The 14,756-nt window shown below is 42.0% G+C and overlaps 2 protein-coding genes across 5 annotated transcripts in view; one reads left to right on the forward strand and one right to left on the reverse strand.

The window, feature by feature from the left end:
• Positions 1–2,906, reverse strand: part of LOC120517237 (golgin subfamily A member 6-like protein 2) — a 78,442-nt gene extending 75,536 nt beyond the window's left edge. Inside the window, exons 1-2 of one of the 2 annotated variants that reach the window (XM_039739424.1) lie at positions 2,762–2,906; positions 1,437–1,565 (exon numbers count right to left, since the gene is read on the reverse strand). The gene's annotated coding sequence lies outside the window, so the exon portion shown is untranslated. The remainder of the gene's footprint in view (positions 1–1,436; positions 1,566–2,761) is intronic. The other variant, XM_039739425.1, reaches the window with a different exon arrangement.
• LOC120517236 (septin-9-like) overlaps positions 406–14,756 on the forward strand; it is a 36,387-nt gene continuing 22,036 nt past the window's right edge. Inside the window, exons 1-3 of one of the 3 annotated variants that reach the window (XM_039739419.1) lie at positions 406–492; positions 1,453–1,509; positions 9,609–10,244. In XM_039739419.1, coding sequence (XP_039595353.1) covers positions 471–492; positions 1,453–1,509; positions 9,609–10,244 — 715 coding nt within the window. In that variant the 5' untranslated portion in view covers positions 406–470. Of the gene's footprint in view, positions 493–1,452; positions 1,510–1,720; positions 2,117–3,927; positions 4,093–9,608; positions 10,245–14,756 lie in introns of those variants that run through there. The other 2 variants (XM_039739421.1, XM_039739420.1) reach the window with 2 other exon arrangements.

A 14,756-nucleotide genomic window follows, 5' to 3' on the forward strand; every position in this document is an offset into this window, starting at 1 on the left:
GCTGTGAGAGAGAACAAAAGAAAACATTTGCGCATCTTCTGGGGAACAAGAGATTAGTGACAAAAAAAGAGATTAACATCTAAATAAAGGAGGAAAAAAAAGGATGCAGATGAGTACCGTAACAGGAGAGAGGAGCAGAAGCTCCATTAACATGGGGGCTCTGCTATGTTACCCAGCACCAGATCCACTAGTGGCCATCATAGCCACGTACTCCACACCGGCACCACACCCTATTGTCTCAGGGCACAGCTCACCCACACATCTTAAAGGCTAAAACTCCACCTTGATTCCATTTCCTCATCCTTCATTTCCCAACAAACACAGAAGCGCAGGCGCGGAAGTGTGGACTTTGGCCTGAGTACAGGAAGCTCTGCCGGGGACAGTCAGGCAGTGCTTGGGGTGGCTTTGTGCCGAGTTAGCAAGGCCTGGGACTCTCTGAAGGGCAGAGCAACTTCAAAACACAAGCAGCGATGAGAAGAACAGAGTACCCAGGTGGGGCAGCATACAGTAGACTATCTGGTGAAATAGCATGTGGTGCTAATTGCCATGGTGGTGTGAGGGGGTGAAGGAACAGGATGCAGTTGTGTGAGAAATGTAAGGGTGCATGACAGTTGCTGAGGGGACATAAGGTGCTTAGGTGTTGGGCACTGCTTTGCAAGGTGGTATGAGAGAAAGTAAAAGACGTGTGGCTCGGTAAACCTATGTGAATCGTGTAGGGGGCAGGTGCCAGCTGGCAAAGCCACAATCGCCACAGAGGCAGATGCGGGTTGGCAGGGGCAGGTCAAGGATGTTATAAAAGAGGGGTGCTTGGCAGATTGGCTTGACGATTGCAAGAAACAGCGCTGCTTGATAAGGTGATTTGAGAAGTACATGCCGTGAGGGCTACAAGGTCAAAAGCCAAAAATGGACACAGGTAGGTACTGCCTTTCAAAGTGTTTTTTTCCAGGAGAAGGTAAGGTGCTGGCTACCTGTCAGAACCTTCTGCTCCTGTGCCAGCCAACCATTTTACCAGCAGAACTTGTTCCTCTACCTCCTCAGGTGACTTCTTTTATGTTCAAATTAGTTGTTACATCTGCCTCTTCTTTTCTTGAAAGACCCCGTAAATTTTCAGAATGGCTTTGTGCTGTACAGAGAGCCTGGCACCACCTCTGTTTACATCTTAGAAAGTCAATATTTAGTCTAAGCCTCTTTTGACCTGCTGATAGTGTGAAGGGTGGGATCAGGGTTCAAAGTGCAGGTAGCAAGAGTTGTGGGTCAGTAAAGCAAGGAGGATATATGACCCTTACCACGCAAAGAGACCCACAATGAGGACCCCCGTTACCCACCTCAATACCAAGGTGTCCCTCTTCTAACCTTAGATGTAACTGGGAAAGAGTAAGGGTCAGATCAGCAGGATACTGGAGTAGCTGTAATGTGTTAGCCATCTGTGAACTGACCTGATTCTTTTTGCAGGAATCCCAAGGGCTTCCAGTGGAAGGAGCAGAAAGATGCCACTAGTGACCAGTCCCAGTAAGTGATGTCGCTTCAGCCTGAGACCATCAGCTTCCCATAAAAAAAAACAGTGCCTGGAATGGCAAGAAGGATGGACAGAGAGATAGGGTTTAGGATCCTGGGGTGGGGAAGTGGCAGACATTAGGTTATTCTGGGCTGCGCTGCTCCAGTCACATGGTCCCAGTTTCCATTCCAGACACACAATGCAGCTTTAGTGTCAGCAATAGGAGGAAAAGCAGCAAGCCCATATGACCAGCACATGGGCGTGTGGTTTCTCCGGGTGCCGTCATCATCAGCACAGATTGAAAAAATTAGAGTGAGTGAGAGACTGGGAGCGAGGGAAAGAAGGAGAAAAAGTGAGTGAGAGAGAGACTAGGAAAAAGTAACTAGTGGAGAGGAAGGCAGGAAGAGAATGGGAAAGAAAGATTGGTAGTGAGTGAAGGAAAGAGGCTCCAAGAGACTGGAAAAGAGAATTGTGAGAGAGAAGAAGAGCATAAGAGTGAAACTAGGAGAAAAAGAGAAGTGGAGAAAGAGAGAGAGGGAGAGAGAGAGAGAGGGGCTGGGGCAGAGACGACCCTCACATGACGCTCACAGCTCACAGCTATGGAGGGGGAGCGCATTGCAGGTAAGTGAAAGTGGGCCGTTGCACTTGTTTTGGGGTTGGAATGAAACAAGGTGGGATGGGTCTTCTTCAGGGTTCTCTAATGCACCAGGACTGGCTAAGTCATTGGACGAGAAGCAACAGCTTTCCAGACACGCTTCTTCCTGGGAGTACAGTAAGTACATTGCCACCTACCGTACTCCACCCTACACATGTCTGCATGCCTAAGGACAGGAAGTAGTAAAGCACACGTGGCTTTTTTTTCTCATGTTCAGTCCCTTTCCCAGGTTCTACAGCACCCATGGTGAAAAGTAATTTAGATGTGTGGCATGTCGCTCCCACTAATGCTAACCAATTCACAGTGCTGTGCTGGAAACATGGAGATGACAAATCATGCCATGGCTTTAGATTTTGGGACTTTGGAAGTACAGATAGTTAGATCCAGAGGAGGGGAAGAGCAACATGAAACAAACACACAGTAGGATGCAATCTGTGGCACTGTTTTTGCCAGCTGACTGGAGAACACAGGACTTTTTTATTGCATGATCTCAGAGAATTGTTCTAATTATGCTAGCTGCTTGTGTTTTTTGTTGTGGCTGTTGCTAGAGGGTTCCAAAATATGAAAACAATGTAGCTATAAAAAATATGTTAAATTTATATTCCACTCACCTAATCTGGAGAAATTTGAAAGCGACAGATCTTCAGGATCTCCTAGCTCATTTCAGGGATTTGTTTCTTTTTCCTTTGCTACACAGACCAAGCTGGGTGAACTGGCAGAGGTACTTACATTTTGAAAGAATCTTCAGCTTAAATGCTTCTCTGCTGGTTTGATTTATGACTATGACCACAGAGGCCGCTTCATAATATAGGAGCTCTTCTTAGCCACAAGGTGGCAACATTTGCTAAACTTTGTGTCAGACAAAGTCACAGCAAAAAAGGGAAGAAAGGTGCCTCTGGTGGGCTTCACAGAGATACCCCAGTCTCTCTTTTAGATACCCCATTCTCTCTTTTTCCACCTGTGGGTTATGTTCCCGCAGAGACAAACCATCTGTTCATGTGGCAGCCTGCATCAGTCAGATTTACGCAAGCTGATTACAATATCACTCTGAGATCTGAAAAAGTTCTGACTTTAGACATGATTGTCTTTTTGCCAGGGTTTGGAGGCGTCCTGGGATGCCCTTTCATTAAATTAGCACCAACAGAAGGGAACGGTTTCTTTGCCAAAATGTAATAGCGGTTTATATAAACATCAGATCAATTTCTAGGCACCATCTCTTCAAGTCAACATTTGATCGGTTCCCTGCTCTCCATTTTGACCCACGTACTTCCCAAACTAGATCCTATATTTGTGTTATTCCAACTGATGCATGTCCAGTACCGAGCAACTCATGCTGCTGTTTTTCTTTCTTCAATTGTCCATTGTCACTGAGGTACAAAGGTCAATGACCCCCTGCCTGCAGGACCCACTGCCATGTAATTTCAGGGGCTGGCAAATTCTCTATAAAGTATCTTCCCTGTGCTATATAAAAATGGAATTTACAACAGCAGTTTGAAGAGACAGCAAGACGGAAAGGGAAGAAGAGGCAAAGAGTAATGTGCAGGCCAGCGGGGGATGGGAGCCACTGAAATTGGATCCGTTTGTTGGAAAAGCAGAAGAAAAGTAAAGGCAAAGCAAAGGGGTCCCTCCCCCACGTCCTGTCAGCGCTGGCTGCACACTACGTCTTTGTAGCTGCACCGCTTTGCTTTGACAGGCAACTTTTCCTGCCACTGGCCAGCTCACTTGAACCATGTGGCCCTCCTGAGACAGGGTGGGGGTGGGAGGGTGGGAGGGAAGAGTCACTCTGCTCAGCTCTCGGCAGCTAAACTGACTCGGCCCTTTAGGAAGCAACGCTGGCAGGGGCCTCTCCTTCCTATTTTGGGATTTGCCCACCGAAGCTTTTCAGAGATGTCCGACTCCACAGTTAACGCTCACTTGGAAGGAATTATATCAGACTTTGAAGGTTTGTGCTGCCCTTTAACTCTCTCATTTCTCTGAAGTCTTGCATAGCAGCGGGAGGTGGAGGGCGGGCCGCTCGCAGGGACTCGGAGCAGTCGTGTCTCTTAGCAGCTTTTTCAACTTGGAGGGGAGCTCCGGAGATACTGGCCTGCACTGGCATGCTCTGGTGACTTTTTGTGTCTCCAGAAGTTTGTTTACTTGGTCCTTGCATGCATGGTCATTGACATTCACATAGAAATTTTTTTAATTGAATATCTAAAACCCCCCTGAAACCCAACAGGATCATCTTTTTTTCATAGAACAGGCCTTCTGAATGTATGCAGGATCAGTCGCCAATATTTAAAACCTAAGTGAAGGTCGTGCCAGTCCAATTGGTTTCCGTGGCTGGATGAGAAAAAATCTTGTCTGGGTAACTCACTGACCACTGCACTTTAAAAACAGCAGGGTTCATTCATAGGATCCAGCAACATAACTGTAGGCAGGATCAGATGCTTATACCCACGAACTTAATAAAGTTATTTCAGTTTGTTGCACTGAAATCAGTTGCTGACATACATTATGTGAATGTAGATAGAACCAGTATTTTGGCACATCAAGTGTGAATTTAGGGAGGATCAGTTACTAATACAATCTTTCTGAAATCAGGTAAAGTTAGCCTCTAGTATAAACAATCTGAGAAAAATCAGGTTCACTCACACCAATACAACAAATGTGAATTCTGAGAGGATTGTCTTCTCATAAAGGAACCCTGAATGTAGACAAGGAAAATACAGTAACTGGCACATCCGTTCCAAATATTGACAGGTTCTGTTGCTGGCACAGCATATGAAAAGCACCATGAATTCTGGCATGGCAAGCATGTGTATTCAAGCCCGTTGAATTTGAGCATTGTCCGTCTCTGGCATGGGCAGTATGAATAAATTCAGGTTCAATCAATAGGGTGACCATTCAGGCACTGATAGAAGTTTGCCGAATAAAGGCATGGTCAGTCATTGGCATGAGGAATTAGTTAATAATACGCAACACAAAAATAGTGATGAAAAGGAGAGACAATTGCTAGTATACACTGACGGAATATACACAAGGTACTGACAGGACACATGTAGTCAGACGGCTGGCAAGGTCACTCTTTCGTTAGTCAAAATGAAATGTTTAATCACCGTGTAGTGGTCCTAAACTCAATGTATTCTAAACATGATCATCTTCATCTCTTTTGAATATGAATACACATAAGAGCAGTCTTTATGTACAGCAAATATGAATAAGAGAAGTGTCAGCTCTAGAAAAATAACTCCTGAATGACAACAAAATCAACAACTGGAATTGGCAAGCCAAATATAGTGAGCTTCTGCTGCTGGCACAGACTATAATATACCCTACTGAATGCTGATGTTGTACACATTTGTGTTCAATCATCCTGAATTCAGGCAGGTATAGTCACTGACACAAGCAATTTCAAGACAATCATGTTTGGTCAGTAGCGTAGTCAGTCATATCCCACTACAAGCATAGTAAATAAAGGAATGGACAGTCATTGTTATAGGCAATGTTATAAAGTAAAACCATTAGAATACTACAAAAAGGGAGAAGCAACTGCTGATAGAAGTCCCACGAATACACTTGGGGTCACTCAAGTGTGCTTGCAGTCTTAGTGTAGGCTATATCAGTCTTTCAAGTGAGCAATATGAATTTAAGAAAAGTCAACGCCTGGCAAAGTTCCTTGAACTCAAGTCAAGTTAGTCATCCAGAGCACAATATGTATTCTGAACAGAGTTCAGTTCAGTCCTTTTGAATATGTACAGATCAGCCTTCAGTATAGCCAAAACAGGGAGGGTCAGGCTCCGTAAAATGACACCTGAAGTCAGATAAGATCTGTGACTGGCACAGGAAGTACCAATACAGTTAGGTTCAGGCCATCTGCATACAGTCAGGATTAGCCTTTAAAACTGCCATTATGAAGACAATGAGCGTATATTTCTATTAAAGGTCTTCTATATTCAGACAAGGTCAGTCACTAGCATATCTAATGCAAATAATACCAGATTTAGACCCTATAAAAACAGGGGTGAGCAATCTTTGGGTATAGTTAATCTGAATACAGAAAGAGTCTGTTACTGGGAACGGTCCCCTGTATTTAGACAAGGTCAGTCACTGGCACATGCAATAGGAATCCTGTCAGGTTCAGTTACTGGCACAAGTAATGTTGTTGTAATATGTCCACTGAATACTGTTATGGCAAGCCTTGATGGCATTCCATGTAAATACAAGAGACGAGTATGTGGCAATGCAAGCTCTTTGAATTCAGACACTATCGGTTAGTGGCACAGGCATTCTAAATACAAGGATGATCACTTTCTGTTATCAAAAAGAGTAGATTTTCAAGTACTAGTATAGTTTACTGAACTCTGGCAGGAGTAGTATATTCTAGTGTACATCTGAATACAGAAAGTTGAAGACTCCCTGAATACAAACTGGCATATGCAATCAGAATACAGTCAATCTGAATACAGTGTGGATTTCTAAAAGCCAAAGACTCCATGTAAGTACTCTGAGCCTTGGCACTGCCATTTTGAATACAGAGACTAGGAATTTTTTAAGAGAGATCAGAAATCTGACAATGGGGATGGCTATTTGCTGTCACAGACCCTCAGTTAGTAGCTGGTACAAACTCTCAGAAGGGATCAGCATCAGCAATGACTAATGAGAAAACTTGTAATAGCTATTCTAAAATTCAGATGATACACAGGCACTGCCAATATGAATGCAAACAAAACTCCATAAATAAAAGGTAATGTTGCTTTAAGAAAAGGAAGTCTGAATATAGATGGTGTCAGTGGCTGGTACAAGTCTTTTGAAAACTGATATGGCCATTTGTAAGTATAATGCCATTGAATTTAAGTGGAGTCAATCTCTGAATACAGTGAGGCTAGTCAGTGGAACGGGCTCACTAAATGGAGTCACGGTAAGATAAATGTGCAGTCTTTCTGAATGCAAACTGAATGTAAACCGAGTTATCTTCTGGCACAGGTCCATTGGATACACTCAGGATCAGGCTTTCTGAGAGCCACTGTAAGCAGAGGCCTAGTTTAGTCACTTGCATGAATCCTTTTAGGCATGTAAAGTGTGAAGGAAATTAATATGACAAACAGACCAAAATCTGAATTCATGTAGATAGATAGATAGATAGATAGATAGATAGATAGATAGATAGATAGATAGATAGATAGATAGATAGATAGATAGATAGATAGATAGATAGATAGATAGATAGATAGATAGATAGATAGGTTATAAAAGCACTATATGATAGATAGATAGATAGATAGATAGATAGATAGATAGATAGATAGATAGATAGATAGTATTTTGCACCCTGAAGATTTTCATTTGCTCAACATACAAAACAGAAAACAAATACAGAGCAAAATAATTAAAGAGGTGCTATTATGCATATATGCAAGACCCAAAGCTCTAAGCACTATACTATATAATAAAAAGTTAGTTTAGGTATTGCTAAAATGCATCTATTACACATTTACTCTTGTGTAACAAAACCTTAACAAAGGTTTCTTCTGGTCTTCATGACACTTATAAATCATCAGTAGATTGGTTATTCATCTCTGTGCAGCGTGGCGTATTGACATACTGGTAAAATGGTTTGTAAATATGAAGGATTCACAGGCCTTATACTGAATATATAATATCAAGAGAAATGTGTCTCAGTGAAGCCACCTCTCACCACTCTTAAGTGACATTGTGTTGTTAAGTCACATTACTGAGATAAATAAACACTTTACTGAAGCTTTGTAAGTATCATGAAGACCCAAAGAAGTGTATTTTAAGATCTTGTTACATATAAGTAAATAGATGGATGGATGGATGGACGGACGGACGGACGACAGACAGACAGACAGACGGAGAGACAGATAGATAGATAGATAGATAGATAGATAGATAGATAGATAGATAGATAGATAGATAGATTTTTGCATTACCTAAACTAAAGTGTTACCAAGATATAACAAAAATGAAGAAATATTGTGGCCATACCAATATGTTTATTGTAATTAACAATAGTTAAGACAGGCAAGATGGGAATAGTCATAACATAGACTGATGGCTTTAGGCAAAAAGATCCTTGTAGTACCTTTTAGCACACCATGGTGGAAAGAGTAAGTGAATGAAAGTGCTCCTGGACAACACTTTATGTAGAGAATGGGTAGCATTGACAATGATGTCCTTTAATAGAATAGAATAGAATGAAATATTGTTTATTACAGCTTTTCTGCTAATGCCTCCATTTAATTCAGGGAGAGCCCTTAAATGCAGTGGTCCTTATCAGTTTGTTCAGGCATTTAGCATCCTCTATGACAATGCCACTCCTGCTGAAGACCACAAAATAAAACAGTACACTGGCCACAATTAGTTACTAGTAGAATATTCCTAGTGGTTTGTCATACACAAGCCCTGTGAAAATAGTCAGACATGGACACTCACATAGATCCTCTGAACATAGTCAAGACTGATAGGAATAGTGTGAGTGCAGTCAGGGTCAGCTTTGTTGCAGGCCTTTTAAATGACAGCAACATAAACCTCTGCCACAGGGCCATTGGATATAGGCCTGTCAGACATAAGCAATGTCCTTGTGAATGTAGATAAGCACAGCAACAAAAACATGCCATTTCAATACAAGCAAGGCCAGATAAATCCATAAGCAGGGTTAGTCATGAGAAGCAGAACTTTTGAAAACAGCCATAGACACTAGCTGACTGCCAAGCAGTAAGACAGTGATTGAATTAGGATAGTATTGGAACTGGGAAGGACAGTGATTGAAGTGGGCAATCAAGAGGACTTCTAAGAGTAGCAGTGACTATGATGAAAATGAAATGATACAGTGCCTTGTCTGGGAGAGGATTAGCACTGAGAACGTATAGGAAGACATAAGGGAGCATTACCAATGGAACAACAGGACAGGGATAGAAATGACAAAACATCTAAACAGCTGTTTAAGCAGAGCTGTATATGACATGAACGTTTACGGACCCTAAAAGGGGGAAGGAGACAGAGCTGCATTAGCAAAGAGAAAGCCAGGTGTTACTGCATTAGGATTGTTGGTTAAGAGTCTGATGGCTGTAAGACAAAAAGAGAGAAAGAGAGAGAGAGCAGGGGAGAAAGAGAGTCAAGTTTCTGAGGCTCAGGGAGCCTTTCATGGGCGGGACTTTGGAGGTCTGGCTTTCATTTACTAAGTCTTGGAAGAGCATTTGAGGGCTTGTGCCAAGACAAGCAGGCGCGCCTTATCCCCAATAAGGCCTCCCAGTTTCAAGGCTGATGTTTAGGCCTCCATTCACTGCAAGCAGAAACTGTTCACTGTAAGAATTTTGAACCCTGCTTTGATTGCTCATGGGTCTCAGGAAATCTTTTTTATTTTTGACCCTTATCCATTGCCAAGAGAAAGAAGATAAACAGCTGATCATGGTCCAAGTGATACAAACTACTTTTTTCTATTCTTACTTTATCTAGCTCTAAAGAGATCTTTTGAGGTGGAGGAGACTGACACATCAACACATCCTTCTGCTCCTCCAAGAAGAATGCCCCATCCAAACTTCCGCTCAGCTCTGTCTACTTCTGTGCAAAGATCCCCAAACTCTGATCTGTCCTTCAAACCTTCTGAACCGTCCAGCCAGAGATCCCCCAAAAGCAGCCTTAAGAGGGTAGAGCTGACCAGTCCCCGTCTTGCAGAGCCAGTCTCTCGAAGGACAGAGGTTTCCATTGATATCTCTACCAAACCAGTAGAAACATCCACAACATCCATCTCCAGATTTGGGCTTCGGAGGCCAGAGGTACAGACGCACAGATCTCCAGAGGTGCTGCAGAAGCGGGTCGAGATCAGCACTTGCAAAACAGGTGACTCTGTACTGAGACGGACTGAGCCACCTGTGAACAGAGTCCCAGAACCTCCCATAAGAAAGGTTGAGCTGACAGCAACAGCCTCGGCAGGTGATTTGGCCCCACGAAGCAGTGAAATATCTGTGAGCAGACCCACAGAAACCTCTGCATCAACCAGAACAACAGAGAACAGTAACCATACAGAAGGGAACATCCAGCAAGTCCATCCAGAGTCAAAGACACAGGTCCTCAGCACCGAGACCCCTGTGGGTGAGTATCCAGATTAGCATGTATTGCTTCACTTCATCTCTTGGCTAGATATTAAGGGGCTATATTTAAGCACTGGGTGCTCTCAATGTGCTCTGCTTTGCATACTGATAATGACCTGAAGTAATAATGTCCTCAAAATATAGTGTTCTTCGTATGCGTGTGCATGTAAAACTGTGCGTAAGATTTTCACAGAAAAAAAAAATGTGTGTCTTTGGCAGTGCCATATGGACCCAAACAAACCTAAGTAGGTGACACAGGAATGAGTGAAAGTTTCTACAGTGAAGAAAAAAGCATGATACACTCAAGACCACCCCTCACATGTAGCAAAAAACTGGTGGCTTTTGCAGATGGTTGTGTCAGTGTTCAGGGAAACGTTTTTGGGGCATGTCGGTAGACATTAGGGCAAGAAACAATAGCTTCAGTGTTTCATAGCCGGCAGAGAAGGAGTGCTCAGCAATCCCATTACTAGTATACATATTTATGTTTCCTACACATGCAGAGCACTCTGGAATAGGAGGAAGAGGTATCTGCCACTTTGCAAATGTGACCTTTAGAACCTGGTGACGTGATACTTCCTTCCTTCCTTCAGCCTTACATCAACAGGGGGATATGGTCCAGCCTTTCATAGCCCTTTCACCTTTAACACCAGTAAAACTGCACCGCAGTTTAAAGTGACAAATTGTTTTTGGCTCAGATACAGGTTATTTGTCACAATTCAAGCTCTTTATGGTGCTGGGAATCCATCTGTATTCAAGACTTTGCCGAGAGGTCATTGGACTGATATGGATTGAACACCTGTCTCTCTCAACCATTGCCTCTGTCTTTTAGGCACCCATGGGACAAAATGCTCAATCCCAAATAGGCAACTCAGCCATTCACCTAGGAGAAACACATCAATTTTTAAGAGTTAATAATAATAAATATAATATATTTGATTTATAAAGTGCCTTTCTCATGATCAAGTTGCAAGAGTTCTTTCAACGTGCATCAGCTCATCCGTGAGCACTGAGTCCCCTTATCTTTAGCAATCCACTGGCTTAAAAGGCTCTCGACAGCACTCATTTCATAGGCTGGTTCCTATGAGGGTTCTTATAAGATAATATACTCAATCCTTTGCAAGAAGGACGACAACCTTTTCAAAACAAGGAAACTGATAAATCTTACCAAAGTTTTTCATCCTTCCAAAGCTGCCTTTTCCAATACATGGTTGTAGAAAGCTGTAGCCTATTCTATGAACATCAGCCCCAACAGCAGGGATACACCGTCTCCATACACAGGGTATTCTAGCCAGAGATCAAATCCAGGGGTACTGTATCAAAAGCCCTCCTTTGCGTTATTCCTGTGGTGTTGAATCTGAAAATGTAAGCAGTGGATAGATAAAGCACTTCTGATTTTATTCAAAGTTCAAGTGGTCATTTATATGTGTAAACTTTGGAAAGTGCAATCATCTCACATGGTTATAATCTCTTATTAACATTTTTATAGTTAAGTTTATATGAAGCTGGTAGTCTTGTTTTTGTTTTGTTTTTTTTTTTTTTTTGTAGAGTAGATATGCCAGGTCACAATGTTCACAATGAGCATCATACAAGTTATTAAAGTTGATGTCATGTTGTTTCTAGTATTTTCATTTGGTCTGGATAAATGAGAAGGGTTACATCAGGAAGGGCATCCGGAGTAAAATTCTGCCAAATCAATATGTGGACAAACATTTTGGATGATCTGCTATGGGGCAGCACGGGCCACAGTGGGTAGTGCTGCTGCCTCACTTCCCGTGTTCTCCCTGCATGGAATTTGCATGTTCTCCCCGTGTGGGTTTCCTCCGAGTACTCCGGTTTCCTCCCACAGTCCAAAGACATGCAGGTGCATTGGCGATCCTAAATTGTTTCTAGTGTGTGCTTGGTTTGTGGATGTGTGTGTTCGTGCCCTGCTGGCACCCTGCCTGGGGTTTGTTTCCTGCCTTGTGCCCTGTGTTGGCTGGGATTGGCTCCAGCAGACCCCCGTGACCCTGTAGTTAGGATATAGCGGGTTGGATAATGGATGGATGGATGGATGGATGGATGGATGGATGATCTGCTATGGCAACCCCTAAAGGGGGCAGCCGAAAGAAGAAGAAGAAGATGGTTTTCTGATGTCTGAAACATGTAATTATATGTATATACAGGGGTGGGCAAAGTGGGATTACAGTACATATGGAAAAAGACATGCAGGTTATGTTTATTGCAGTAGCTTTATTAACCCAATAACTTCATTAATTTTAGTAACTCAAAATAATGTCACAATGGCACAGTGCACTTAGATATAATCTCATAAGTGTTTAAATTGCCAGCCTTCATTATTTACACATTCATGTAGTCTACTTGCTAATAACAATAATAATAAGAAGAAGAAAACAAAAAGACAGATAATGCAAATAAATAATACAACAATTAATAAATTAATAATACTACAAGAATAAAAATAGTTTTGTGTACTCACAACTGTAAACCTACTTTTGCCCATAACTGTATATATTTCACTTTCATTAAAATACACATTTTCATTTTATTAAATTTTTTAAGATTTTAAAGTCTTCTGTGCTTTGCATGCTGTAGCTCTGTATGTTCACAGCTAGGATGCAAACATAAACCCACCCACAGAACAGCATAATGTTAAGCTCTTCCCTTCAACTTCTGTGGCATTGGGAATTGGGAATCCAACAGGAACAGATGTTTAGTGGAAATGGACATTTCATATAATATTCTAAGCATGTACTTAACTTTAAACTAAATATTAGCAATACATTACACGGAGGGTGGCACGGTGGCGCAGTGGTAGCAAAGCTGCCTCGCAGTTAGGAGACCCAGGTTCACTTCACGGGTCCTCCCTGCATGGAATTTGCATGTTCTCCCCATGTTTGTGTGAGTTTCCTCCGGGTACTCCGGTTTCCTCCCACAGTCCAAAGACATGCAGGTCAGGTGCATTGACGATCCTAAATTGTCCTTGGTGTGTGTGTGTGCCCTGCGGTGGACTGGTGCCCTGCCCAGGGTTTGTTTGTTTGGGGCTCCAGCAGATCCCCGTGACCCCGTGTTAGGATATAGCAGTTTGGAGAATGACTGACATACTATGGATTAGGCAACATAATGCAATACACTGATTGATCCATTCATTTTCTAAAAGTTTTCTCATTATAGGGTCATGGAGTACATAATACATGTTTAAAGAAACAAAAAATACAGTTTATTTCACAGAAAAGTTTACTATATGGGCAGCATGGTAGTTAGTACTGCTGTTTCACACCTCTTAAGATCTGTGAGTGTAGTTTTGGGCCTTATGATTGATTCAAATCCCAATTTGGCTACAGTCTTACACCCAGTACCGCTCGGCCAGGCTTTTGCTCTCCACAACTGTATAATGGTTAAAGTGGGTTCAGAAAAAGAGTTGATTCAGCTTCTTTATAATGAACACCATACCCAGATGTTTTACCAAGCCAGAGCTATACTATAATTGTATTCTCATACATGATTTATTCTTAACCGACACAATGTGGCATTGGTCAAGATCAGACCAATAGCCTAGTGTTTAAAGTCCCAGATAAAAATGCATAAGCCTACCCTCCATATCAGTCATTTAGGGAGCAGAATACAAAGCTTACCTTCATTGACTGGGCTCTGTGTGCCTCTGTTTTTTAACATTCACCTTTTCTCGTCTACATTTAGTATTCTTTTCCTTTTGCTCATCTACTATTTAGCAAAACTACTTTAAACAATTCATGTTTTCATGCACTGGAGTCTACTATGGCAGCAATGGGTGCATGGCAAAAGCCAACTGTGGCTAGAGTAAATTTTCCTTTTACAAAAAGAGAATACAGCATATGTAATTGTCAGTGAAGTATCAGACGTAATACTAATACAACAGTTTCATGCATGTATTTCTTTGTTTTATTTCTGTTTTGCTAAACAAAGTAGTAATGGCATAGTGCTTAAAACTGACTTACAAATCCTACTTTCATCTTACTGCCTGTGTGGAGTTTATGTATTCTTTCTAAGTTCACATATTTTCTTATCCCAGTATTCTTGTTTCCTCTCACATCCTAACATTAAACAGCACAGATGGATTTCTGTACAGGGTAACCTGGGCTGTAGCCCAAAACCCCATGGGCTACCGGAGACCTGAAATTAATCAAGATGTATGAAAAATATGTGTTCTTTATTTTTCAAAGAAACATTAACCCTCTTTAACCCCTTTACCGTTATCATTGAGATAACTGTTAGTCAAACACAAACTGTCATCCCCATGTTTAAGCGTCTGCAGTGAACTGCAGGCAGTAATGGAGGTTGGGTATTAAAACAGCATTTGCAGCACCAGGGTGAGCAGCATACAGGCTGTCAGAGCATAAAGGCATGATGAAGAAAGTGATTAATCACGCAGTAATTACATCAAAAGTACATCAAAAATGGACATCAACAGCATATGTAAACTACAATGCCACTTCTGAATGTGCATCGCATCATAACAATGTGGACGACTTTCTAA

The sequence above is a fragment of the Polypterus senegalus genome, chromosome 17, assembly GCF_016835505.1.
Source record: "Polypterus senegalus isolate Bchr_013 chromosome 17, ASM1683550v1, whole genome shotgun sequence".
Lineage (NCBI taxonomy): Eukaryota > Metazoa > Chordata > Cladistia > Polypteriformes > Polypteridae > Polypterus > Polypterus senegalus.